This window comes from Eretmochelys imbricata, chromosome 5 (assembly GCF_965152235.1).
Source record: "Eretmochelys imbricata isolate rEreImb1 chromosome 5, rEreImb1.hap1, whole genome shotgun sequence".
Lineage (NCBI taxonomy): Eukaryota > Metazoa > Chordata > Testudines > Cheloniidae > Eretmochelys > Eretmochelys imbricata.
In genome coordinates, this window is record NC_135576.1 from 47,938,791 (window position 1) to 47,966,634 (window position 27,844).

At 39.6% G+C, this 27,844-nt stretch overlaps 1 protein-coding gene across 7 annotated transcripts in view; it reads left to right on the forward strand.

Annotated features, from left to right (window-relative positions):
* CERT1 (ceramide transporter 1) overlaps positions 1 to 27,581 on the forward strand; it is a 166,251-nt gene extending 138,670 nt beyond the window's left edge. For 4 of the 7 annotated variants that reach the window (XM_077817042.1, XM_077817040.1, XM_077817044.1 and 1 more), the window contains 9 exons: positions 4,240 to 4,332; positions 4,918 to 4,995; positions 13,230 to 13,325; positions 18,677 to 18,809; positions 18,919 to 18,989; positions 20,524 to 20,652; positions 21,126 to 21,255; positions 23,917 to 24,053; positions 25,542 to 27,581. In XM_077817042.1, coding sequence (XP_077673168.1) covers positions 4,240 to 4,332; positions 4,918 to 4,995; positions 13,230 to 13,325; positions 18,677 to 18,809; positions 18,919 to 18,989; positions 20,524 to 20,652; positions 21,126 to 21,255; positions 23,917 to 24,044 — 858 coding nt within the window. In that variant the 3' untranslated portion in view covers positions 24,045 to 24,053; positions 25,542 to 27,581. The remainder of the gene's footprint in view (positions 1 to 4,239; positions 4,333 to 4,917; positions 4,996 to 13,229; positions 13,326 to 18,676; positions 18,810 to 18,918; positions 18,990 to 20,523; positions 20,653 to 21,125; positions 21,256 to 23,916; positions 24,054 to 25,541) is intronic. The other 3 variants (XM_077817045.1, XM_077817043.1, XM_077817046.1) reach the window with 1 other exon arrangement.
* Positions 27,582 to 27,844: the final 263 nt, after the last annotated feature.

Consider the following 27,844-nt stretch of genomic DNA (forward strand, 5'->3'; position numbering starts at 1 on the left):
TTGGGAGTCCTCTTTGATTTCAATGAAGGGTTCTCCTGCATACCCCTTCAGGAATCCACTTTCTCACAGGGAGGACCTTGCTGGTCAGCAAGAAAGGTGGAACTAACTTTGTATGCAACCCCTACTTCCTTATGGACATCCCCCAATGGCCATATTGGGACCTATGGGCTGCCGATCGACAGCAATTTAACAGCCACTGGTATTGTCTCTCGAAAGACAAGGTTTCACATCCTCCCCCTACCCATCCAGGACAAGAGAAGATATTTGAAGAGCAGGAGGCTAGGGTAGAAGAAGAGATCACCCCTGAGTTTCCCATTTCATCGTTCTTGCTGGAAGAGGCAGTTATAGCTTCACCACCTTCCACAGCTGACAACTTCAGGCGGTTTCAGGACGTCATTAGAAGGGTAGCAGACACCCTGCAGATCCCTCTGGTGGAGGTCAAACAACACAACACAACACAAGCTGCTAGATACTTTGCAGTCGGCAACCCCCCCTTCAGAGTGGCATTACTTATTAATGTGGCTCTCCTGGATCTGGCTAAGACAGTGAGGCAAACGCTTGCCTCTGTTGCACCAATGGATTCCAGCTTTCTATTTTCCCATCTCCCACCTTACTCCCTATTGGTGGATGCAGTGAATGAACAGGTTAGGCAGCAATTTTTTGACATCTGCCCCCTATGACAAGGACCAGAAGTAAGTGAATCTCTTTGGGCAAAAATCTTTCTTGTCCGCAACCCTGTTGTTCCAGATCACAAACTCTCAGGTGCTCATGACCAAATACAATTTTACTAATTGCAACAAGCTCATGGGCGCTATTGAGCAGCTGCCACATGACTGCAGGGAACAATTCCAGTTCATAGTTGCAGAGAGTCACCTGCTGGCCAGAACAGCTCTCCAGGCATCCCTAGATGCTGCTCATTACTGCCAGCTCTATCTCCATGGCAATAGTTATGCGCAGGGTGTCATGGCTCCAACTTTTGGGGTTTCCAGGCGAGTTTCAGAACACAGTAGGGGACCTCCCTCCTGGTCATAGGCTTTTCTCAGAGATCACGAATGACTCCTTGCACATGTTGAAGGACTCCAGGGCTACCCTACCTTTCTTAGGCATTTACACATCAAGGAGCAAGAAGCTTTTTAGTAGGTCAGACTGTCCAGAGATCATGCCCTGTTTAGTTCTTTGGATATCATAGACCCGTGGAACTCCCCAGAGGTTGCACAGCAAGAGGGTTATTCAGTGGCCCTCGACAACCACCCAGGTGTCACCTAAACATGAGTTTTGATGGGCTGGTCAAGAGATGAAATCCCCCCCCCCCCGGATTTACAGTTGCACCCCTTTAGCCCACCTCCCTCCCTCCCCTTTGGGGACCAAGTTATCCATTTCAACCCAACTTGGGAGTAGATCACCATGGATCAGTGGGTCTTAGAGATCATAACATCAGATTATACCATCCAGTTTGTCTGTCTGTGTGTGTCTCTCTCTCTTCCCCCCAATTCTCCTTTCCTCTTCAGGGACCCCTCTCATGAGCTTCTACTAAGGCAAGTTGGACTCTCTCCTCCAACTAGGAGCAATAGAACCAATCCCTTCCCTTTACAGGGTCGGGATTCTACTCAAAATACTTTCTAGTGCCCCAGGAGGACATAAATTGGAGGCCAATCTTAGATCTAAGACAGATCAGTTGAACAAATTAGTGAAGCCTCAAAGACTCTAGGAACTATAATTGCCCACCTCAACACACTCTGAGTTCAGGGCGGATGGATAGCCCATGAAATTAGTTTTGACATCAACCTGTCGAAGCTCAGGGCAGTCAGGAATTCTTGTCTCCATTTCCTACCCCTCATCGGGGCAGAGCGATCAGGGTCATGATGGACAATATGTCCTTCATGCTTTACATCAACAAGCAGGAAGGAACAAGATCCTCCTTGTGCACTGAAGCTATAAAGCTCTGGAACTGGTGCATAGCCCACCGTATCCATATTTCAGTGGTCCACCTCGCTGGAACACCACAGCCAATGCTCTCAGCAGATACTACTCCCACAACTGTGAATGGGAGCTGGGCACTCAGGTTCTCTATGGCTTATTCTAGAGATGACACTGCCAGAGATCAGTCTTTTCACCACCTCCAAGAACAGGAAGTGTCCTCTTCTGTTCAAGGCAGGTCTGAGTCACCAATCCTGTGGAGGAAGAGCCTGTTCTATGCCTTTCCCCCAGCACCCATAATTCTAAGGGTGTTGAACAAGATCAGGCAGGACAAGGCCAGAGTCATCCTTCTAGTACTACCTGGCCGAGACAAGCTTGGTACCCTTAACTGCTTGTGTCCAGCTATCAATCGAGCTCCCAACCATTCCACATCTCCTGTCTCAGGATGCTGGTCATGTGCTTCACCCCAGTCTAGTAGTTTTACACCTCAGTGCATGGTTCCTGGATGGTTCTCAGGAATACAGGTTTTCAGCTCTACGGAGGTGCAGCAGGTGGTGTTAAACAGTAGAAAAACATCAATCCGCACTACTTACCTGCAAATATGGAAGAGATTCATCTGTTGGGACGGTGGTTGATAACTCTGGCTGGAATCCACTCCTGTTTCCCTCGTCCTAGATTACCTGCTGGATCTGAAGACACCCAGCTTATCCATCATTTTGGTCAAGGTACACCTGCCCACCATATCAGCCTTTCATCTCCCTGTCCAAGGACTTGACATTTTTGCTCCCTGGATATCCTCCAGATTTATTAAGGGTCTGAGTAATTTCCTTCCCCACATTAGACCTCCCACCCCATCTTAAGACCTTAACCTGTTTCTCAGCCATCTCACAAGACCTCAGTTTGTACCAGTGGCGACCTGCTCCCTACTTCATCGGCCAGTAAAGTAAGGGAGATTGGAGCCTTGATGGCAGATTACCCCCTTTACCTTTTATTTAAAAAAAAAAAAAAAAAAGTCTCTTTATGTCTGCATCCTAATTTTCATCTTAACCAAACAATCCATCTAACAGTATATTTTCTGAAACCTCCATTGTTCTCAGCAGGAGTCCTCTTTTCATATTCTGGATGTTAGAAAGGCCTTGGCCTTCTACCTGGATAGGACTAAGCAGTTTAGGAAAGCTCCTAGGCTGTCTGTATCCTTTGCAGATAGATGTGAGGGGGCCCCTGTTTCTGCTCAGACTTTTGAAATGGATATCAGGCTGTATCTCTACCTGTTGTGAGTCTGCAGGTGCTCATCCCCCTTCCCCCCGGGGTTAGAACACATTCAACCAGATCACAGGCAACATTTGCTGCATTTTTGAAGAATGTTCCATTATTCGAGACACACAGAGCCACTAATTGGATTTCAGACCATATGTTTATAAAGTTTTAGACCCTGCTTCATGCCATCAGATCTGTTGCGACACTTGGCTCTGCAGTACTGTCTTCAGTTTTGGATCCTGTTCTGAACCTTTCCTCCTAGAATAGTGCTCAGAAATCACCTGAAGTGAGGCACCCACAGGCACAATTCTCAATGAAGGAGGAAATGTGTGTCCCTATGGGTGCTTTGCTATTGGCTCTCCTTCCCCTCTGCTTCAGTTGTTCCCTAGGGGATGACTGAATAGAGAAGGACCTGAGGGCAATTTGTTCACACACCTTTATATAGTCTCAGCCTCTTCCACGAGGAGACAGGGCGCATGTGTGGGTCGAATGGACACTGCTAGCTAGAAATTTCCTATTGAAGGCTCAAGAGGTACATGTGCACCTGAAATGCAGCACACATAGGAACACTCATCTCGAAGAACTACAGTTAGTGCATAGGTGAGTAACATTTCCTTCTATATAACATTTGGTTCTTTTTAATTTATTTATTTTTAAAACTAAAATAATTTGAGAAATTTGGGCACAGTGGAAACAGAAGTCCATTATCTACAGAACATGACAGCATAAAAAGTGTTGTTAATATGGGTCAGTTTGTCTCCCCTATTATCTTTAAAGCAATTCTTAATAGATGCAAGTAACTAAAAAATCCTATAGAAAACTCACCTTGACTGTACTTAGGTGAATAACCTACACAAATAAGTATATCCAATACACGATAAATATTTCTTAAATCTAATTGTTGTTGCCACCTGAAGTGCCTGTTACCGTTCATGACCTGTGAAATAGTAAAGAGAGACTATCTAGTTGCTCCCTCCTCTTATATAAGTCTGTCAGTTCTACTGCCACCTACTAAATACTCCACCAAACAGCTATGTACTAATACATTTAACCTGTTTCTCTTAGTCTCAGAGTGAAAAGGTCAGATCACACTGGCCAACATCATTACCCTCTGGTGATGGATACTCTGCTGTGGGGACTCACAGATTTGTCCAAAAGGTGAGATGTTTCCCAGGATCTTTTTAGAGAGTACTTATTGTAAATAAAATCATATTTCCATTTTAACTAATACATTTGTCATACGGATTGGTGAGATCTAATTTATAGATGTTTCTAGTAACTTTGAACACGTCACTCATTAGAATTGACATATCCAGGGTTGGAGAGGACTTTTTCCTTGAAAAAAAATCTTTGAGCGTCTATTTTAGAATATTCCTGATATGCAGCAAGCATGTCATAGTTTGAGATAAAAAAAAAATTATGCCAGAAACTTAATAATCTTTAAATATGCTTTTTCTTAAATATAAAATCATTAAACTAGTTAAAAGAAAAAAAGCTAGGTTTTTTAATCAGGGTTGATTTTGACCTTTTTCAATGTTACTGGAAACACTTTTTTTTTTCAGGGCCATGTTGGGAGTATAATATATAATAGTTGCATGAAATCAGCTTTTGCTGCTGTGCTTGCTGCTTATGGTGCTTTTGTTTTCCTTTTCTTCATTATCTTGTGCTTGGAAGTTGGTACTGAAAGCTCTGTTGTGCCTTTGTTCTGATTACTTGATTTTTTTCTTTGTCTGTCTCTGGTAGCCCTATAGTCGCTCTTCCTCCATGTCTTCCATTGATCTAGTCAGTGCCTCTGATGATGTTCACAGATTCAGCACCCAGGTATTGTAAGCATATAGTGGCTTTGTATATCATTTTGCTGTAGTTCATCTTCTCTCTAACCTGGGTTCCCTTTGTTCCATAAATCACTTGTGCTTGTTTTAGATGAGTACGGATAGACACATACCAAGGAATTCTCTAGTCCTGTTACTGAAAGATTGTCTTTTTGCATTCTGCTTGCATCTATATCACTCTTGCAAGGGCCTGAATCTTAGAAATAATGAGGATTAATATCTGCAGAAAAAATGTGTAACTTCAAGATCCCACATTTCTGATGTAATAACTTAAAATAATAAAAGTGAAATAACAGCTGTGTGGGATGGAGATAAATTTGACTTTAAAATGAAGGAGAGCTGTTATGTTTGCATGTAAATCATTTATTCTAAGAAGTGTTTAATTTCCCAATCTTTTTCACATATTTAGTTCATATATCTTGTAATGACCATTAAGAAACTAAATCTTTCTACAGTCCAACGGTACTGTTTGCACCTCTGAGACTTTGTTTGTAATTCAGCACTAAAAGTGTATGCTAGACTTTATTGGGCATGCACAGTTTGAGTTTGGAACCTTTTTTTAAAATATATTTTATTATACCTATTTGTGGCAGATTCACTAAGGCATGCAATACCAAAGCTAAAATACACTTTTAGATCTGTATAAGCAAGCCAAACATTTTAATGGTCTCCTGGAAGTGTTCAACGGACAAGCTATTCAAAGAAGCAATGGGGAAAACAGTACTAAGATAATAACAATACACCCTTCTGACAATTAAGCAACAGAAGGAGGACTGTTGGACTTCATCAAAAAGCTGACATATTGCTGTCATATAGGCTGGTCTACAGCTTTTAACCATGGCCATGGTATAATTGCTCAATACACCTGTTTTAATAAGCCCTACCAAGAGCTTCCGGGCCAAATTTTTAACAGTATTTAGGCATTGCTGTGCTCAGCATTGCAAAGCATAATTGATTTAGGAGCCCAAGTTTAATTTCCAAAAGGGGTTTAGGCACTTAGGAACCAAATCCCTTTAACAGTCAATGCCTAAATACCTTTAAAAAATCTGGGCCTTAGCCCTTATATTATTAACAGCAAAGATTGAAGGATGGGCTGCGGACCCATTTTGATGAAAACTTGTTAGTGTCTAGACGAGTAGGGAGCTGTAAATTTTGGAAGAAAATTAGTAGTGTCCATAAACTTAAGAATTTTGAAAGATAAAATAGTGAAGAACTTACTGAATTCCCAGACTTGCCATTCCCACAACTGGGTTTTCCCTCTGCTCTCCATTACTAGAGGCAGAACCAGATCTGTTGGTCATCAGGAAGACAACTTGGCTCTTCTTCAGAATGTGCAAGCCAGTGAAAATACTTCCAAAACTGAAAAACAGTGTAATATTATGTGTGTGTATGTAATAAACTTTCCTTGAATAAGTGTGTCTTCAGAGCATTGTAACAGTTTTCATTAAACTAAACTTGTTCATCCAATTAATGGACAGATTGGAATGACCAATCTGGATATTCAGTGAAGAGAAATCATCATCAGGCATCAAATTTCTCACTCATTTCCAGGCTCCCTATTCCTACTTGTTCATTCCTGGCTGGTGTCGCTATACACACTGGGGCAACACCACTTGGGCATAGTTGTCACACTTCCCCCATCTGTGATCGCTTCCCTTCTTTGTTGGTTGGACCCGCTGGCAGTATGTGCAGGAGTCCCATTTTCAAGACCACCACCATCGATGTTTCTCATCACAGATGCTTCGGCGATAGACTTGGGAACTCACTTCGGGTCTCTCAGAACTCAGCCTCTGGTCTCCAGAAGAGTTCTTGCTACACATCAACATCAGGGAGCTCAGGGCAGTTCACCTAGTCTGCAGTGCATTCCAACCCCACATGGAGGGCAAGTGCGTGTCAGTTCTTGTAGACAACACAAGAGCGATGTTTTATATAAACGGGCAAGGTGGAGCAGTGCGTTCCTCTCACTGGTGAGGGAAGCTCTTCACTTGTGGGAATTCTGCATAGCCCACTCAATCTGCCTCAAAGCCTTGTATCTCCAGCAGTCACAGTACGAGGAAGCAGATCACCTTAGCAGATCCTTCTCCAACCACCATGAGTGGTCCATCCATCCTGATGTCATAAAAGGCGTCTTTCAGAAGTGGGGGACTCCCCGGATAGATCTACTGGCAATGAAAGACAACAGGAAATGTCTTCAGTTTTGCTCCTTCTTGGGTCACAGCCCGGGATTGCTCTGATGCCTTTCTCCTCCCTTGGGTGCATCATCTCTTTTATGCATTCCCTCCCATCTCTCTCATACACAAGGCCTTCCTAAGGGACAGACAAGGTCTCATCCTGATAGCCGTGGCCTGGCCATATCTGCACTGGTTCACCATCCTTTTAGAACTCTCGGTAGAAATGCCAATCCATCTGGCTCAGTTTTCAGACATGATCTCTCAAGACTACAGCTGTCTACATCATCCAAACCTTGAGTCCCTTCATCTCATGGCCTGGAAGCTCCATGGCTGAACCCCGCAGAGCTAACGTGCTCTGGGACTGGTCGCAAGGTGCTTTTAGGGAACAGAAAAATGTCCGCTAGAGACACTTATCTGGCAAAATGGAAAAGATTCTCTATCTGCTCTATGCAGAAGTGAGTTTCACCTACACAGTCAACACTTCCATTCATTTTAGATTACTTATACCACTTGAAACAACAAGGCCTAACCATGTCATCTATTAGGGTCCATCTAGCTGCAATCTCGACCTTTCACCCATGGATGAACAGCCGTTCTGTTTTCTCAAACTTCATCTATAGTCTATTTCTTAAGGGCCTGGAGAGATTATACCCAAAGGTACAGCAGCCACTTCCTCCCTGGGACCTCAACTTGGTGTTGGCAAGGCTATCAAGGCCTCCATTTGAACAGCTGGCAATGCACTCTCTGCTCTACTTGTCTTGGAAGATGGCCTTCCTGGGGGCCATTACTTCTGCCAGAAGAGTCTTGGAGGTCCAAGCCCTTACTTTGGAACCACCTTATGTGGTCTTCTTCAGGGACAAGGTTCAATTGCAGCCACATCCAGCCTTCCTTCCAATTCCATAGTAACCAGGATATCTTCCTACCGGTCTTCTGTCTGAAACCACACTCCACTCTCTGGATGTGAGGTGTGCACTAGCCTTCTGCATAGAAAGGACTAGATCAATTCAAAAATATGCTCAGCTTTTTGTAGCCATTGCAGACAGAATGAAAAGCCTTCCAGTCTCGGCCCAGAGAATTTCATCGTGGATCACTTCATGTATCCGCACATGCTACGACCTGGCAAAAGTCCTCTCTCCTGCCCTGACGGTACAGTCTACCAGGGCTCAAACATCTTTGGCAGCATTTGTAGCTCAAGTTCCTATCCAGGACTTCTGTTTAGCGGCAATGTAGTCGTCTGTTCACACTTTCGTGTCTTGCTATACCGTCACCCAGCAGACAAGAGATGATGCAGGTTTCAGACACTGTGGTATTACAGTCAGCATGCCTAAGAACGCCGAACCCTCCACCTGCACAACTGCTTGGGAGTCACCTACTTCGGAATGGACTAAGCAAGCACTCGAAGAAAAAATTATTACTAACCTTTCATAACTGTTGTTCTTTGAGATGTGTTGCACATGTCCATTCCAAACCATCAACACCCCCTGCCTGTCCCTCTGTTGGAGTTAGCCAGCAAGAAGGAACTGAGGGATCAACGGGGCGGCAGGACCCTTTATACTGGCGCTATGAGCGTGTCATACCGGGGCATTGGAGCTGACCCAACAGATACCACTGAGGAAAAAACTTTCTGGTGGTGGTGCTTGGGGCGAGCACACATCTGCTTTGGAATGGACATGAGCAACACATCTCGAAGAACAAGTTACAAAAGGTTAGTAATTGTTTTTTAAGCCAGGGTGATCCAATTCCATGCTTCATCTCTTTCCTATGCACTGGAATAGTTTGCTCTTGTGCCCTTAATGTCTCTTTAAAAAAAATGCCAACTCTCCTGAACTTTTTTCTTTAAACTTGTTTCCCACACAATCTTACTTATCAATTCTGAGTTTGCTGAAGTCCATTTTCTTCAGTCTGCTGTTCTCCCTCCTACCATTCCTTAGAATCATGAACTGTATCTTTTCATGATTACTTTCTGTCAAACTGCCTTCCACCTTCAAATTTGCATGCATTTCTTTCCTATTTGTCAGAATCAAATCTAGAACAGCCTCTCTCCTAGTTGCTTTCTCCACTTGCTACAATAAAAAGTTACCTCCAAGAACTGGTTGGATAATCTACCTTGTGCTATATCATTTTCCCAATGGATGTCTGGGTAGTTGAAGTCCCCCATCACCACCAAGTCCTGTACTTTGGATGATTTTGTTAGTTAGTTAATAAAAGTTTCATCCACCCCTTCTTCCTTATTAGGTGGTCTATAATAGACCCCTACAGTGACATCATCGTTGTTTTTTACCCCTTTTATCCTTACCTGGAGACTTTCAATAGGTCTGCCTCCCACTTCTATCTCTACCTCAGTGCAAGCGTCGATATATAAGGCAACACCTCCTCCCCTTTTCCCTCTTCCTGTCCTTCCTGAAAAAGCTGTACCCTTCTGTACCAATATTCCAGTCATGTGAATCATCCCACCAAGTCCCTGTGATGCCAATTATGTTGTAATTGTGATTATTTACTGTTCCTTCTAGTTCTTCCGGACTATTCTCTATCTTCCTTGGATTAGTATGCAGAAATCTAAGATGTTCATTAGATTTCCCAACTGTATTCCCTCTGGTTTCTCCTTTGCCCCAGCTTTAATTGCCCCTCTTCCTCCCCCCCCACCCCCAAATTTCAACCCTTCACCCAGGTCTCCATGTTCTGGACTTACCTGTGGACTTTTGTCTCCTGCCCCCATCGAACTTCGTTTAAAGCCCACCTCACTTACTTAGCCAATCTGTTACATTGTTTCTTAAATATTATCTGTACAAAAATCTCACAATAATTATGAATCTTGATAAGTTATGTGCTTTCAGTACAGACCCTACGTGCTACCCTTCACAAATAAATATCATGGAAGTATTGTATTAGGTGTAGTGTGTGTCTCAGGTCTTAGACAGAAGTAGCTTGTAAAGAACAGTGAACCTTGAGCCAGTTGGCACCACTAGACCTATGTTTTCTGAATTCTGTGGAATGCTGTGTTACTTCTGGGAGTGAAGACTGAATTGAGTTGATTCCTTTTACTGTGGAAGGTACAGTACTGAGATTCTAGCAATAATGCGTCCAGTTCAAACATTGTGTGCACAAGTGATGATTACTAGAAAGGCTGCTTTGATAATTAAGAACAGAAAAACCGAAATACAGTTCAAACAGTGGTCTGGTATTTGCACCTACGACTAAGTTTAAATCTGAAAGGAATATTCAGAGTTCTCAGAGAATTAACCAAAGATGCTGCCCTCAGAAATCACTGGAGTTACGGATGAGACACAATCCAACGTTGCTAGTTAACTTATGCTATTGAGGAAGTAGATGAAGAATGCTTTCTGAGCATGTTAGTTTTATGGCCCCCTTCTAGGTTTCAAGGGACCTTTGCTGATCTTAGATAATTTTAGTTGTGCATCATGCTCTAAATTTTGATTGGATTTTATAGAGTATTTGGAATTTGTAAATTGTTTAGACTTGGAAGGGTTAGATTTTTATTGCTAATATCGGTAAATGTCAATTTCACCATGCACACACAAAACGATAAATATTTCCATTGATAATTGAAATTTACAGATAGGCAAAGTAAGAAAAATGCTGCTTGAGAACTTTAGTTTGATTTAAGGATATTTACTTTGTCAATATCACATGTCAAAATGTACAGTGTGTTTTAAGAGTTATAAAGCTTTAAGTTTTTTAATCTCTACATCTACTATCATTAAATAATAGTCAGACACTGCCCTCCCCATTTCCCACAGCTGTGAAAAGTTAAATGAATAAAAAAAAGTAAAAATGCTAAAAATATCATTAATGTTATCCATCAAAATTATTTTTAAAAAAATCTAATTCGGCCAAGCCTAATTATCTTCTTGAAGCCAGTAAGGTTTCCATTACTCTAGAAGAATTTCTTCAATTATTTGCATTAATTATCAATTACCTAGCTGACTCTTAGTGTCCAGAAGTTTTAGAGGACCTTTACATAGAAAATCTGCCCACTTGAAGGTTGTAAATGGTGTCCTGGAAAGAAGAGATGGGGAGGAATCGTGTCTAGGAAACCTGTTGCCCAAGTCTAGGAAAGGGTGGCCTTCCTGGCTGAGTTATAAAGTGAAAGGAGGACAAACTTTTCTTTGTCAGTTAGTTTTAACGAAAACTTTGTGGTCTGGTCTCTCATCCTTCCCATATCACTCGTTTTGCTTCCACGGAACATCTATAAATCAGCACTGAACTTCCATGAAATATAGTCCTCATTGCATACAGTGTTTCATTATTTGTTTGAGAGGCTTAACATTTAAAGTGTGATTCAGGGTACAGTTACCTCCTTTCCTGATCTTGAGTGTACAGCCCAGAAGGTACATAGTACAAAAAAAGCCTTCTTTATTTTAAAATAAAATATAAACACAACCTTTTTTGTTTCCATCTCAAGCAAATTAGAAAAACACATTAATAAATATTCCTTTGCTCATGCCTCCATGTAAACTTGTTATAATGTACTTCATTTGATAAATGCCTTTATTTGACAAGTGGCATTTGTTTGTGTATAAAGAAATGTCTTTCTACATCATACACAAGGTATTTATGCCCTAGTGTTGCTAATTTTATTCATGATTGTGTACTGCTTAAAGTACCAGACATACAATGTAATACCTTGTTTATTTTTTAATCAAGATATATATTTTCAAATAAACATCCTTTAGTCACTACCTCTGTAGGATTGACAGACATTGCAAATTACACATTAATCTGCAGGTGTTGTAACACCTATTTTGAGTATTCACTTGTTTTTAAATTACACACAAAAAACTGAAGCAAACTTTTCTACCATGTTATAAAACGTATCTGTGAAGTAACTTGTAATATTCTTTCTTTCCTCCATAATTATCTCAGATTATAATTTCAATTGAAAAAGAGCAGGTCTGGAAATGTGATATGACAGGATTTGGCACCTACATTCCAGGGCAGACACTATAAATGTGTTTAGAAAACTTAAAGGGACCCTTTCAGCCCTGTTCATACCCCACAGCCATATACCTAAAGGATGCTTTTCATACAGACAGAAGGAGTACAAATATGGTAGTGTTTGTATAGCTTAAAGAATAGATGGAGGTATATCAAGTACATTTTTCTAAAGACTACAGTAATTCACATACATCACAGTGATTTTAAAAGTTTAAAATATTTTTAAATGATGCAAAAACATAAAATTAAAAGATGACTTAATGAAGGAGTGCAAACACGTTGGCAATTAAACTTATTGAGAGTGTCCCTTTAAATCAATCAGCACCCCAGGATGCTATTGAAAGACCATAGCAGCTTGTGCTAATGCAGAATAGTAAATGTTCAACATGTCACATGTACTTGGTTTTCCTTCACTACAGCCTATAAAGCTTTTGAGACATCTGAATGCTTACAATATGGATTTAACTTTCTAAGCGTAGAAAACTAGTGGCTTTGATCAGTTTTTTTATTGCTCAGGTTCTTAAATGCTGTTCTTCATTAAATGTAAATTTTCAAAAAAAAGTCCTGCACTTCAGTGTGATTCTGTTTATTTAGGTACTTATAATGGCCAATATCTCTGTAGGATCAGAGCACCTCTTAAATATGCATCCGATGAAGTGAGTTGTAGCTCACAAAAGCTTATGCTCAAATAAATTTGTTAGTCTCTAAGATGCCACAAGTCCTCCTTTTCTTCTTAAATATTGTAATAGAGGTAATCTCTCTTCCTTCCCTATAGGTAGAAGTAAAACTTGAATAGTTAGTACAATTATTCAACTGTTAAAGGTGGGCGTGAAAGAGATGGGGATGGGTGGGAAGTGCTTGTGCGAAGATTCATTTTATTAGGGATCAGTTTTGCTTTTGGTTCTGAATGTTGCAAGGCCTCTGCTAATTTAACCTTCACTGTTTTTTTTGTTCCATTGTCTATGTCCAGCTCATGCACTAGATCTATTGCTAGTATTTTATAGTGGCTTCAGATATTACTGTACAGTGTCCTGAATGTGCTGGCAAGAAGGTGGCAGGAACCTTTATAAATGTTGCATTTTTTTTTCCTCTAAAGGTGGAAGAGATGGTGCAGAATCACATGACTTACTCTTTACAGGATGTAGGAGGAGATGCCAATTGGCAGTTGGTGGTAGAAGAAGGTGAAATGAAGGTAAATAAAATTGCGTTGCACAATATTTTATAACATTTTTGAATTTATATAAAATGTTACACTGAAATCTGTCTGTCATGTTAATACTGATATAGGCCCATATTCTGATACCCTTACTCCACACGTAGTCACATTGATTTAAAACATGACTATTTGAGTAAGGTACTATCGATGAGATATACAAGGATAACCATTTTATATCTTTAAGTACACACAGTATTCTTTATGACTTCATGCCAGACATTTCATTCCTGTGCAGAGGGAGGTCACTTTCCTTTATCACCCTCTCTTCCTGAAGGTCCCATATTAGACTGGCTTGGGCTAGCTGGAGTGAGAATCTACTCCACACTAGCCTGCCATGGACTAACTGCTTGGACTATGCTGACACGCGTTAACAGTTTTGTTATTGCTCTTTCATCTAGGCCTCATTGAAATGGGGCTATCTCAAAGTGCATTAACAAACTATTTTTCTTCAAATGGCTTTGCATATACATACTTATAGGTACTATACCACTTTGTGGTGTCTTGCAGTAGAACCTTCTTCTAGCAGTGTCAGCTAGAGCCATGTCACGCACCCCTCTCCTGAGCAGCACTGACGTTCTGAGGGCAAGTCTAGATAGGGAGCTCAGTTCCTTCCAAGCACGTGCTTGGAAGGATGTGAACATTTCTGATGTCTTCAGAGCCGGAACCTTTCTCCTCTTCGTTAGTGTTAGCTTTGTTAGTATAGTTAGTGTTATTCCCGGTTATGGTAGAATTGAAGAAACAGAAGAGGCTGGCATTTAAGAGTGTGTTTCCTGCCCAGTTGTCTTCCTGGCATCTGATGACCACGTGTGGTGCTTCAAAAGTTTTGGACAAGAACATTTGCTTTCTGGGTGTTCAGTTTATCAGACCTTTTTTCCCAAAGTCCACAAGGATAAGGTACTCATTTGGAGCTTCTCCTTCTCAAGGAAGCTCACAATGCTAGACTCTCCTGATCTAATCAGTCCTCCGATCCAAGGTCGAAGGGTAAGTCTACGCTATAGTTAAACACCCATGGCTTGCCCATGCTAACTGACTCAGGCTTTAATTGCAGTATAAATGTTCAGGCTCAGACTGCAGCGTGGCCCCTAGAATCCTGCAAGTTGGAGTGTCCTGAACACATGGCAATTAAACAGCCTGTTAGCTTGAGCTCTGCGAGTCCAAGTCAGCTAGCATAGGCCAGCTGCAGGTTTTTAATTGCAGTGTAGACATACCCTGAGAGGCCAGCCTCAGCTCCTGGGGCTTCCAGTAGCTCCCAGTAACTAAAGGATTCCAAGAGGCCACAGCCCCTGTCAGGGCTGGATCAAGTCCCTGTAACTCCCTCAGTCAAGCCCCCAAGGCTTCACATGTCTGAACCAAGGGCCACCTGGCCAGATCCGACTGCCTCGATTCCGCAAGAGATGTTGAGAGACAGTTTGGCCTCTGTCACCGGTCCTGTACCTCTTGCGTCACAGTTACCAAACCCTGATGGAACCCCTCCGGCTGCAGCACCAGAGTCTGTTCTGACTTCCACTTCCAAATCTAGGAAGATGGACTTGATTCATGTGTCAGAATCAGGGCCGTCAGTGCCTTTTAATTCTGTCTGTCCTGGCATCAAAGAAAGAGGCATAGGGACAAAACAGCTGCTGTTAGCAGTGGCTGTTCCCATGCATCAGAACTTTTGGATCCATCAATTCTGACAAGGCTATAACATCTCCAAAGTGTTACCCACACACATTCTCTGTTACACACACACACTAGGGCACCCAACTTTACCTATTTCCCAGGGCTCAAAGCATAACCTACTTGATTTAGGCACCGCTGTCCTTTCCCAATTCCTCGGGTTCAGGGCATACTCTTTGTGGGTTTGCAGGACCTTTTTACAGTGAAAGAGCCTTACACAGTAATATCTTTATCCTCTGTTTGTTAACAATTACCAAGCAAAATACACGTGTTAAGCATACAGTGATATGCTCACGAATCCTGATCATGCAGGCAGACTTTCTCTGTTGGCCAGGCAAGGTCAGTCTCGTCTGGATTCTGGTTGCTGCACGTCACAGTTGTGCAAAGGATTCTTAGCAGCTCTGATCTTAGGCTGTGTCTTAGAAGTGAGTTCCTTTTCTTCTTCATCCAGGTCTTTCCTCCTCCTCCCACCATCAGCTGGTCTCCTTGGATCCCAGTTTATATAGTGAAACTTGAGTCCTGCTTAGCTATACCTTAACCAATCATTTTACTAAAATATTACTAAACAATTTTCTAACTAATCCTAACCTATTGTAAAACGATTATTTAACCAATCATACCCCACCACCTTAATTGATTTACACCTAGCAAAATCAATTACGTGACAGACGGAAACAATCAAAGAACCAGACAAAGACCATACAGATAAACAATAGAGAAGTGGGGACCATAAAGACAAAACAATAAAGAAATGGGGATTTCACAACCACAGCTATTGATAAGTGATTTCTTGCCAGACAGAATACTATCAAACTAAGTTTTCTTTAACCATCTTAAGATCTGTTTCTTTATCTGGCGATGGTAGGTAGTATTAGGACAGGATCGCCTTCTTAACAACCCGATATTACAATGTTTTAATGTAATTTAGATGGAATGTGAGAACGTGATTCTGCTTCTTAGCTCATGTCTACTGCTCTCTTAATATGGCTGCAGACGAACGCTTCAGCCCTTACAATATGGCTACAGGAAAAGGCCTTATCCTTAAAAAAGAGGGACCCATTCCACCACCAACTTCAGTAACAAGGGAGATGGATTTGCATATGATGTTGGATCTGATATCCGCTTCTTTGGATCGGTTTTTGGTTCCTGGGTTGGTTCCAGCTTCATCCTCCGTTTCGGAGAGTGCTCTCACGATGGTAGCCCAAATTTACTTTCAAGTCCAGTGTGTTCATTGCTTCAGAGCATGAAACACAAGGTTTCCACAAGGAGACCTGTTTCCCCAGTTCCAAGAACATTCTTGCCTTCTTCTGTTAGGAAGAGGCCAGAACACATTATGCTTCCTTCTCCTAGGATCCCTACAAGGTCCCCACAAAGAACTGGATCTCCATACTTCCCTCTGGATCCACTGATCCTCGGTGCATTCTGTCTTGGATCCAGACCCATATCTTTACCAGGAGGAAGATAGAAGAAGGATGTGGAGACCTGTGGCTCTATTTGTACCACCTGTGGTCTGCCACCTGCAGGCATGTTCCCAAACCCCCATTGCTGGAGAAACTGGCAGTCCTGGTGCCTTATTGTGGGCCACCTCAGGAATTTCTCAGTTAGCCTCTATGTGGAAGGAGAGGTAATGTTTCATCTGCAAAGGATCTGGCAGTCCAGAGATCCTCGGATCCAGCCCATCTGGATTATGTACAGTGATGCCTGAAATGCTGTCAGGAGGAGGAAGACAAGGAAGTAGCTCCCTCTTCGAGCAGGACCATTTGGAAACAGATTGTGAGTGCAATTTACCCCTGGATGAACATGTGGGGGTGCCTTTGGCCTCCTCTTCTTCCAAGGACCCATGTACATAGGAGCCGCATGGACAGTTAGTCCACCGCAGGTTAGTGCTAGTTCACACCCCAGCTTGCACAAAATGTTCACATGTACAAGCCCCTCTTCTAGAAGTAGAGATTTGGGTATATTTACCTCTGGTGTCATAGAATCATAGATATGTCAGACACCAGACCTGGCTATGGTGATCCATGGATTCATGACCTCCAGGCTTGCTTAATGTACCTCTTACTATGAATGAAGCCAGATTCCCTGAAAAAACTCTAAACTAGTACAAAATGCAGCACCCATTCTAAGCAACATGAGTTGCTGTGAGCAAAACACCATTGGGCTCATTAGCTTCTTAATGAAAACAGAATCTAGTGTAAGGTCTCTATCTTGATCTTTAAAGTCCATGAGACTGGCCTTGGCTTCTGGAGATCATTTCCCCATACATATCCATGACCTTTCATTGGGATTTTATTCCACTTGCAAAGTGAAAGTGTTCTTCATTAGGGGGGAACTCTTGAGCATAGGAAATAGAACTCTCACGGTAATGGAGCCAAGGCTTTCAACTTTCTGCCAGAGGTAAAAATGGCTAGTAACCTGAACACACTTAAATAAATGTAAAATTTATTTTTGACCTTACTCACCCATTGGCCCCTGTCTTTTCCGGGGGGTGGGGGGGGATCCAAAACCTTAATATTAATCAAAAATTTACTCCTACCTGTTACAAAAGGGATACTTTATCTTTAGGTACTTTGTTGGTGATCAGATACTGTGGTGGAGCGGATATCAATAATAGAATTTGAATGGTCAAATTTCTGTTTTAAGTGCTGTGGAGTCCTCAAAAGTACATGCTCACTGATATCCTAGAATGCTCCATTCTAAAAGGTCACAAATACCCCAAAATTGGATGGCAATATTTCTTTAGCTCTGAAGGTGCCTCTTATTAGATGAAATACTTGTTCTAATAATTAAATAAGGTTAGAAAAACATACCATGTACAAAAAATTATAATGGATTGGCTCAGTAATACAGCGAAATATTCCTGTGTCAGTGACTTCCACGAAATTCTGCAAACCTGGAATCAGCCAGATGACTTTGTGGCGCTTCCTGTATAGTGTCTAGCATAGTGTGATCATATTGGAGCACATAGGTACTAAAGTATTTCAAATACTATACTATCAGCTTTTAAAGATTAAAGAAAAACAAATTAGTTTCCATCTCTCTGGTGAATATCCCAGACAACCTGGTTAGTGGGGACATCCTTGTCAGGTCCTCAGATAACACTGAGTGTGGTATAAGACAGGGCTGACTCTGGCTTTCTTTTTCTGCAGGTCACCTAAGCATTTCATAATATATTTTGAAATAACTGTTTTCTTGTCCCTTTCTCTCCCTCTCTTACTCCCTTCAATTCACCAAGTTGTAGTCAGATCTGTGGTAACTGGATTTCCCTCTGCTGTTAGGGCAGCCTTTAGTTATTTCTTTTAATCTTAGTACTGCATCCAGCACATTAGCATGAAAAATCAGTCTTGCAGAATTTTTCTCTTACCCCTTTAAGTACTGGATTATATTAATGCTTAGCTTCTTTGATTATCTATTTTAATCACTGACATATTTCCTTCCTAAACATAGCCTTTTTATAAAATATTAAACCATTCAAATAGCATGAATATTCTGTTTAAAAAAAATAATCCACTTTGCCTAGGATTGTTCAGTCATTCTTACTGCTGTTTGATGTAACTTTGTTAAATGGACTGTCAAATTAGATTCTCAGGAAGAAGCACAACAAAAATCCAAAGCAGTTTTAGCCTTTTCTACTGTGCATTTCTTTTGTGCTATTTTGTATTTGCCTAAAGGTGTACAGAAGAGAGGTGGAAGAAAATGGGATAGTCCTAGATCCTTTGAAAGCCACACATGCAGTCAAAGGGGTTACGGGACACGAGGTCTGCCAGTACTTCTGGAATGTTGATGTTCGTAATGACTGGGAAAGTAAGAAATCATTTTTTTTAAGTCATGACTGTTGGTTTGAATGTTTAAAACCTTTACCTAATTTATGTATGTTTATGCTTGTACACTGATCTAGTTCTTTTATTTTTAGCAACCATTGAAAATTTCCATGTTGTGGAAACTTTAGCAGATAATGCAATCATCATTTACCAGACACACAAGGTAACAATATCTTACATTTATATAGCACCTGACATCCAGAAGGATCCCAAAGCACTTTATATAGAAACTGCTGTACCAATCACTAAATATAGTCTCCTCTATTGTGAAATGTTGCAGCTGTTTAACAGCACTATACAAAAGTTTAGGACAGGAAGTGAAGAATTCTGTACCCAGTTGCATTTTCCTCAATTTGGAATTTAACAAAGATGGCAGAATTATCACTCTTAGCCTTGCATGTATGTCATGGAGACTTTAGGGTCCATGCTTTCTTTTACATCTCTTTGAAATAACAGCACCTCCATCATTAGTGTGTCTCCTAATGCCAGGTTGCAGTATTGGATCACTAGTAACTCCAGGGAAGAGTCCTGAGTCATCAGAGTCATCAAGACCACTTCCTGTAACACCATGGGTTTTTATTTGGGGTAGTCCTGACCATAGCTGACCCCACACAGTTTGAGAGAACTGACAAGGTTACATTCTGAACTGGTGTGTTACAAGTACAATATTCACTTTGTAATCTTGTTTAATTAGTTCCTATGCAAACATTTGTCAGGATGCTTGTTCGTATTATGTGCTACCCACAGAGTCTGCGCCGAACATTTAATATTAATAGCTTCTGATTATTAGAGAAGAGTCTGAATCAAAATCCTGAACAAACTTTAAGATGCCTGAGATCCAGAACAAATTTTTTTCTTGGATCCAACTCTACCAATAATACACTTTGCCTGAAAGCTGCCAGGAGAGAATAATCTACTATTTATTGGATTGTGTAGCAAGTCTGGCTGTATAGTATTATGAAGCACTCTAAAGACGTTGATTAATTGCCAGTATTTATATAAAATATCAGGAAAGTGGCTTCTGTAATGCCACGTTTTATCTTGTAGCTATTCTGCTTCTAAAACTTTTTTTTCTTGGAAAGTGACATAGTTTGTCATACCCTCCTTTAGCGTTCCTACATAATATATTACTGAATCAATAGTTCTTGCCATTTAAATATTACTTACTGTTCAAAATATGGAGTCCTACTAATGGTGGATAGGTCTATATATTACATATACCATGGAGTTCAGTTTGGTGACTCAGACACCAAACCATACAAAACCTAGATCTGATACTGGAAAACCCTGAAGGAGCTGCCTATATTTGTTGTTGTTGTTAAAGGGTGACTAACCTGTTGTGTGAGCTGGCACATCATCTCTTTTCATAGAACGCGAGAAAATTTTATCCATTTTTTTAAAATCAGACCAACAGAGATGGACATGAGCAGAATAAATTTTAGCTCTGGAACCAAACATAAGAATGCTTGAAATAGCTTATATCCCATTTCAAATATTTTGAAAAAGGAAATGGATTATCAACTGTTACTGAGCTTGAAGAAACTTTCTACTTGATTTTGTCAAACTTGAATTTCTCTACAATAATATGGCTATGGCCATATCATTTGCCAGATTTGTAATTGATGACTTTAGGCTGACATCTGGGCAGTAAATATTTTAACTTTTTTTTAACAATCAGCTACTCTCTCTCCCTGCAGAGAGTGTGGCCAGCTTCTCAGCGGGATGTGCTGTATCTGTCTGCTATTAGAAAGATACCAGCGTTCAGTGAAAATGATCCTGAAACTTGGATTGTCTGTAACTTCTCTGTGGAACATGATAGCGCCCCTGTAAGTAATTCCTCTGAATATTATCAAACTGTGCATTCAGAATTTTTTAATCCAAAATCTTAAATACATCACACTTCATAAAGCTGTCACCTTATTCTCTTCTAAATGCTTCCTTAAAAATCCACCTTTGCCATGATGCCTGCAAATAATCACTTTCTCGTATTGGTTAGACAAGTGGAGAGCTGTGCTTTTCAGTTCAACTCTGTTTTTTTATTAGTTCCCTCCCCATTCACCCTTACCACATTTTTCTGTTTCATCCAAACATCACAACCTGTCTGACACCGAGATTGTAAGCTCTTGGGGGCAGAGACTCATCTTTATTACTTGTCTGTGCAGTGCCTAGCACAAATCTTGATTGCCGCTACCAAGCATTACTGTAAAGTAAATTAATATTTTGACATTCAGATGTTAGAAATGCTGATAGAGGAAATAAACTTTGGGTAATGCTTATTAAATGTTTAATTTCTTGGCAGCTGAACAATCGATGTGTTCGTGCCAAAATAAACATTGCTATGATCTGTCAGACGTTGGTGAGCCCACCAGAAGGGAACAAGGAAATAAGCAGAGACAATATCCTATGCAAGATTACATATGTAGCTAATGGTACGTATAGATTTGTCAATACAGTATTCTTTACATTACTTCTAGGGGTTGTGATTGCTGGCAAAAATAAAGTTCAGAGTTTTCTGTTAAACTTACTTTTAGATCAACATCTATGAACCTTTTAGTCAAAATCAGAAAGACCTAAGACAGGTGCCGCAGTCACCAATAAATTCAAACATTCACTGTGTGATTGGTTGGGAGAACAGTAGAAATGTCAAATGTGTTGCATCACACAATCATAAATATAGAAAGAGTGTTGAAAAAAAGAAGTTTCAACTCCCCTATTTGAGTTGATTGGCATACATCATACTTTCTTTAGCAGTATACATGTATTAATCTTTTGATGTCAAGTCTGTTATTTCCGTAAACAACCTATTGGCTAGGCTGAGGAGAAGCTGCTGGTAATAAAGGTGTAAAATCTTCTTTCTTTCAAAGTAATTAGCCAAAACAGTGGAAATACATTTGTTTAGCTGGAAAACGACCCCAGGCAGATAGGCTATAGATTTCAGTAGAAATTGAGAATGACAGCTTCTTCCCATGCTGACCAAAATCCTCAACAGCCAAATATAAGATTATCGTCAGTAAACTAAAATTCCTATACACGTACACACATTCAGAGGCCTGCTTGAAAAGAATAATATGGGAACCATGTAACAGTCTGCCACTTTTATGGAAGTGCAGAACATTTCTAACTAGCCTATATATCTTTCATGTTTTCAACATTCTTATCTCCCACTATTAAATAGCATAGTGAAGACTCAATTGTTACCTGCACATCTGAATATTAAATATGTTACAGTACTAATAAGAAGGAAAGGTAAATCTAGTACTAAATTACTTCATAATTGGGTTTCATAAGTGAAGACACCCCTCCCACCCAAGTATTCTGTGGCAAATTTGATCTGAATTTTGCAGCAGAAACTTCAGTATTGTAGAATCTTCAAGTTTCAAACATCAGTCATGACCTCCATTTATAAATCTAATTAAATATGAAAATAATTAAATCAGTATTCCTTGTGTTAATGTGATGCTGAACTTAATTTTGTGCTGATCCTACATATTTATTTGTCGTTGTGCTGTGGGATATTGTATTTAAAATACCATAACTTCATTATAGAAGGTGTTGGGGGAAGCTGGAGGTTTTGACAGCTGGGAGGAAATATTTAGGGCTGCATTGGTTTGCATTTGGTTCATGTTTAGAAGGTTTTTGCAACCACAAGGGCTAGAAACTTTTTTGTAATGAGAGCTTAGTTTCTGAAGCACAGTTGTGCAGAAAGTGGCAGACGCTGACCAGTTGCTTGGCTCCAGAAAAGGAGTACATAGGACCAAAGAGATCCATTTGGACTCAACTTTATGAATGCTTTATAATAAGCAGTCACTAAAAATTGAGAGTGCAGTGGTTGTGCAGGCAAATACAACAGCCATTGAGCGCTCAGCAATAAATCAAATAGCCTTTTGTATAAGAATACATTTCTGAAACTGAAAATGTTGACAAGGACACTGGAGTTGTCTCCTGTTCTTTCTGAAAAATGCCATGAGATTATAGTCTTCCATTTGGACATCTACCAAAGATGGGAAAAAGTAACTCTGTTTTAACAACCTCTCCGAAGGGATGATACCATTAAAAATGGACTGCAATTGGTCTTAAAATCTGGGCTCATGCCCTTTTCTGCTGCTTTGACGTATAAAGAGGGCCTGAAAGATACTTTCCCCCATTTTGTTTTACCTTCAAAGTATTGGGAATGCCTATTGTTTTTCCCCGGCTTTGCTAAAGGATCTCCTGAAATGTCTGAGGATGCGTTTTGTTAGCATTCATCCTAACAGGACGGTGAGGGAATGTTGAGTATTAATATGAAAATTTGGGAAGAAGTGATATTAGTGTTAACAAAAGCAAACTCTAAACAATCTGACTAAACTTCCCAGTTGCTCAGCTTTCATTTTGTAGACTCCTATTGCCGTAAGACCTGATCCTATAAGGTGATTCATGCAGGTGGACCCCTGCATCTATGCATAGTCCCATTGATTTCATTGAGCCCTGCATGGATTCAGTGGTCAGCCTTCCAAGCTAGACAGGACCTGATTTTCTCATGTAAAAAACAAGCAGAATTGTATACAATTTAAAAAACAAAAAAAAACCTTTCATGTCTTCATCACACTCCAAAAAGAAGCAAAATTGGTCAAAGCTGAGGTGTTGTTTTTCCCCCTCTGCGGGTCACTTAATGAAGCAATAGCCCCTAATGTTGCACTGCATTCCTGATAAGATGTAAACAGTGTCAAATATATACCTATACTGCACCTATAGTCTCAGTATTAGCTGTGATCCCAAATCCTGATCTGGAATTTGAGCCTGACCTAGTTCAGAAGCAAGAGTGCTATTAAATGACACATTGTGGTTCTATATAACCAGTAAACTGAAATAGTGCTTTCAATCAATATTAAATTACAAATGTTGAATGAGTTATAGTACAGATTTTCTGATGCTCCTAGCTGTTGAACTAGTAGTTATCAAGAAATGTTGACTCTGGATGCAAAGGGATGGATAGTCAATGTTAAACCAATAATTTGTTTTGTCTACAAATTAGTGTTAAGCATTTACTAGTCCAGCTATATATGTGTTTGTTTTAGAGTATAGCTTTTATCTAGTTTTATCTTTATTTTTAGTGAATCCTGGGGGATGGGCACCAGCCTCAGTGTTACGAGCAGTGGCAAAACGAGAGTATCCCAAATTCCTGAAGCGTTTTACATCATACGTGCAAGACAAAACAGCAGGAAAGCCTATTTTCTTCTAGTATTAACAGGTATTTGTTAAACTTTTTGTGGAGTGTTGTCTTCTGTATATATTGTTCTAAATATTAAAATCCAAACAAAAAAGCTAGACCATCTAGAAATGTGTTTATTACTGTAATTATCACAGCTATTGTGAGTTTATCTGTATTTTGAGCTATATGCTAAAGCAAAGTTAATAAACCAATGCATTTTCTACATACATAAAGAAATAATAAGGTTAATACAATTAGTTGACTTCCTACAAAAAATATAAAGTCTTTGTGCAAATTTAAAAAATTTTTTTTTGCATTATAGGTGATTTTCTGAGTTCAGTGAAAATCTTGGTTTAGTATAGTATACATATTGGACTGAACAGGTTGACATATTATAAAAATGTATATTTTCTATTTTTAGCAAACTAGAAATGCAGGTAGAAAGGATCAAGCACTGGCCTTTCTTCAGATAGCTGCCAAAATCAAACCGTTTAATATTTGGTGTCTTTTAGAATAAGATAATGCAGTGTAATGAGTAGTGTAAATAATTTTAAACTTTTGTAAAAACAGAATGTTGTCATTCAAACTGTAGGAGTTTATCCGGTATTCTTTGGGGTGTTGGCCACCTAATAGTTAAAGCAGGGACTTTGAGATAATGTAATAGTTGATATAGGTCCATCACAGTGTTTGACTGAACAATCTCGTTCTTTTACGCTGCCTAGTTGGCAGGATAGTCATGTTTTAGGGTGTGTTATAATGGTTCCAATGCAATCTTAGTTGTCATCAGTACTCAGGGGTTTTGGTGGGTATAGTTTTGGATTTTCAGAGTCTTTTTGATACCCCATCCCTACACAGATATATATGTGTTCTCTATGGATATATTTCAATCATAGATATAGTTTATCTGTTCAAAAATGGCATGTGTTAAACATCAGCAAAAACAAAATTATGTGCTAAACCAGGTTTCAGTCATCCTCAGGGCAGCCTGGCTATATTTATATTAATAGCAGACTGGGCCTTCATTTACTGGAAGATCTTAGTATGTACTCTTGTGATGTTAGATTTAGATTACTACACTACACTTCAGTATTCTTCATTATGCGTAAGTCATGTCAAAACAATCCAGTGCCAGCAGTTTATGCAGAATTTGGCAGTTCTGATATTATGGAGAGTTGATAGAGGGTTTTTGCCTATTTGCTGTCCTGATCTCCCATAGTTGCCTATGTTGAGTAGGTTTTATTCAGTGTACAAAATCCTAGAAGTCTGGGTCATTTGATCTTCTTTGGTAATGATAGTTTGTCCCTATAGGTTCTAGCTCACAACTTACTTCCGTTGCATTTAGTTAAAGAAGGCCTGTCTGAAAATGTGAATAATTAAAAACTCAAGTGTTTGTCATTATCAAGCAAGAAAAATTTGGAGACACGACATTGTTTCTAAATTGTACTTTTGGAATGTTTCATAACTATTTCTCATTTACTTACTAGTGTTCTAAATGTATTCTGCTGTGTCCTTTCCATGTTTCTACAGTGATTGGAACAAGACTGTGTGAACATTCCATGTTGGAGGAAAAAAAACAAATTGAAGGCTCCAAGCTGGAACGTAGGATCTACAGTCTTTTTGTGGCCCAAGTCCTAGGCTTTGTGTTCTGAAGTGAAGAAATACTGCAACGCCGTGAGGCTGAACATCTAACACTAGCTGTCTCCTGCTAGCTCTCCTTGTTGAATCAGTGTGTAATTAGAAATACATGTATTGATACATGTATATGGATATATTTTTATTTGCTTGCTTTAGAGAAGAAAAAAATACAACTTTGAATCACCAACTTGGGTTACTGCTTCAATTTTAAACAATTTGCAAAGCTTTTGTTTACTGTGGCCCTTCATAAGACACTCACACAGTTTTCTGTTTTTGTGCATGTCTAAAAAGCACAAAAGACAAATGCACATATAGCATACTGTATGTGCTTTATGTGCACAAAAACCTGTGTGTGGTATTTTTTTCAGGTTTGCAGTAAAGTCTAGGTGACCTTTGGGCAGGGGTTTTGTTTTGCTTTGTATAATCATAGTTCATTGCTGCTGGTTTCTATAATGAATCATCTTGTTATGTAAAATGTCTCTTAATTGGGGGCTGTCAATATCCATATGACTTTGCCTTTTCTGTTATCTTACTCCTATGAAGACCTTTGGCTCCGATGGAGGAAGAGTGTGAAAAGCTTTATTTTTTTCCAAGATATCTTTATATTTCTATTGTATTTTTTAGTTATGTAATTTGTGCTACAGAATTTATTGAACATGATTCAGAAATTTCTAGGTAGATTCTATATGAGAGGACGAGATTGTGCCTGAAAACTACAACAGTACTCTGTCCATGCTACGTTACATGTGGACTGTGGGTTGCATGAAACTACAAGAAGGTACCCTGTAATATTTATTAAAGCAAATTGGACTACATAGGACAACATTCCCAGTCTGCAAATAAGAGCGAGTATATTATTTCCTGGTCCTGCACATTTTTGTTTCTCATCTTAATTAAAGCCATGCTATGAGATATGTGTAGAAAATGTGAGTTGTTAATATTTACTACTTGATCAGAAACTTAACAGAGCTATAAGAATCCACAGATTCTAAATGAAAAGTTCCCCTTAGTTGCTGTGAGAACTTGAATGCAAATATCTGCCTGCCTTTGATCTCTGGAAGTAGCCGTGAGGAGTGGACTGTGGGGGCAGAGACTAGTACTCACTTGAGCGGATATCTCGCTTGGTGGCCTTTAGATAGAGATTATTTAAAGGCATTTCTTGGGCACTTCACTAACTTGTATATGTAGAACAACATAAGATTCAGATATATTTTTTTCAAAAGAAAGCTGAAAGTCTTATTTAATATAGTATTGCAGGTGCCTGGATATAACTACAAAAGAGTAGTAATGAAGAGTTGGCTGATAAATGTCTGATATCTGCACAATGTTGTAAGTGAATTACTCCTTGTGTCTTAGTCTTCTATATAAAGAGGTACAAACACATATATAACACATGGTTACACACATACATGCAGATTTCATGATCTATAAAACTTCTCATTTATTTGCCTTTCTCTAAATGGTGTGCATGGAATATGCCTTATTACAGAATAATTCTGTTCTTGATTTGAATATGTAGAAAAGTGCCTATATGGTAATGCTAGTAAGGCAAACAAGATTAAATTGTACATGTTTACTATATCACCAGTAAGCATTTTATATAGTGATGTTGAAAAGAATTTCTTATACCTCAAATGTTTCATCTTTTTGAAATCAGCTGAAAAATGGTTCATTGACCATAGCCACTAATGGGAACTTTACAAAAAGTCTTATGCCCAAAATACAACTGTTTAACTCTTTATTTACCATTTCTGGTAACTATCATTGAACACAGGCAAGTAACTGTTTCTTAATTTAAATGGAGAGCTTTATTTTACAAAGGTATGGAAAGTTTACAAAGCAGTATATAAATCTTAATATCATTAGTTGCATTTGCACTAAATGTGATGTACTTTTGCAATTTATTCTGTAAATAAAATTACACTAAAGATACTATTTGTAAAGAATACATTTTACTTTTAGATAAAAACACTGGTCTTTCACTACAGCTAGTCTTGCCCAATCAGAGTTACAAGAAGCTCCTTACTGAATATGGAAAGAGTTGCAGGTTCAAGAGTCATAAGTACTGACCCTTCAAATAAAAGCTTAGTCTGCAGGCTTCTTCTCATGCTGTGTAAATGTATGTTGAGTATCCATTATGCCCTTTCTTCCAGAAGAGATCTCTGAACCTTTTTTGCATTTATGAAATCTCTCTC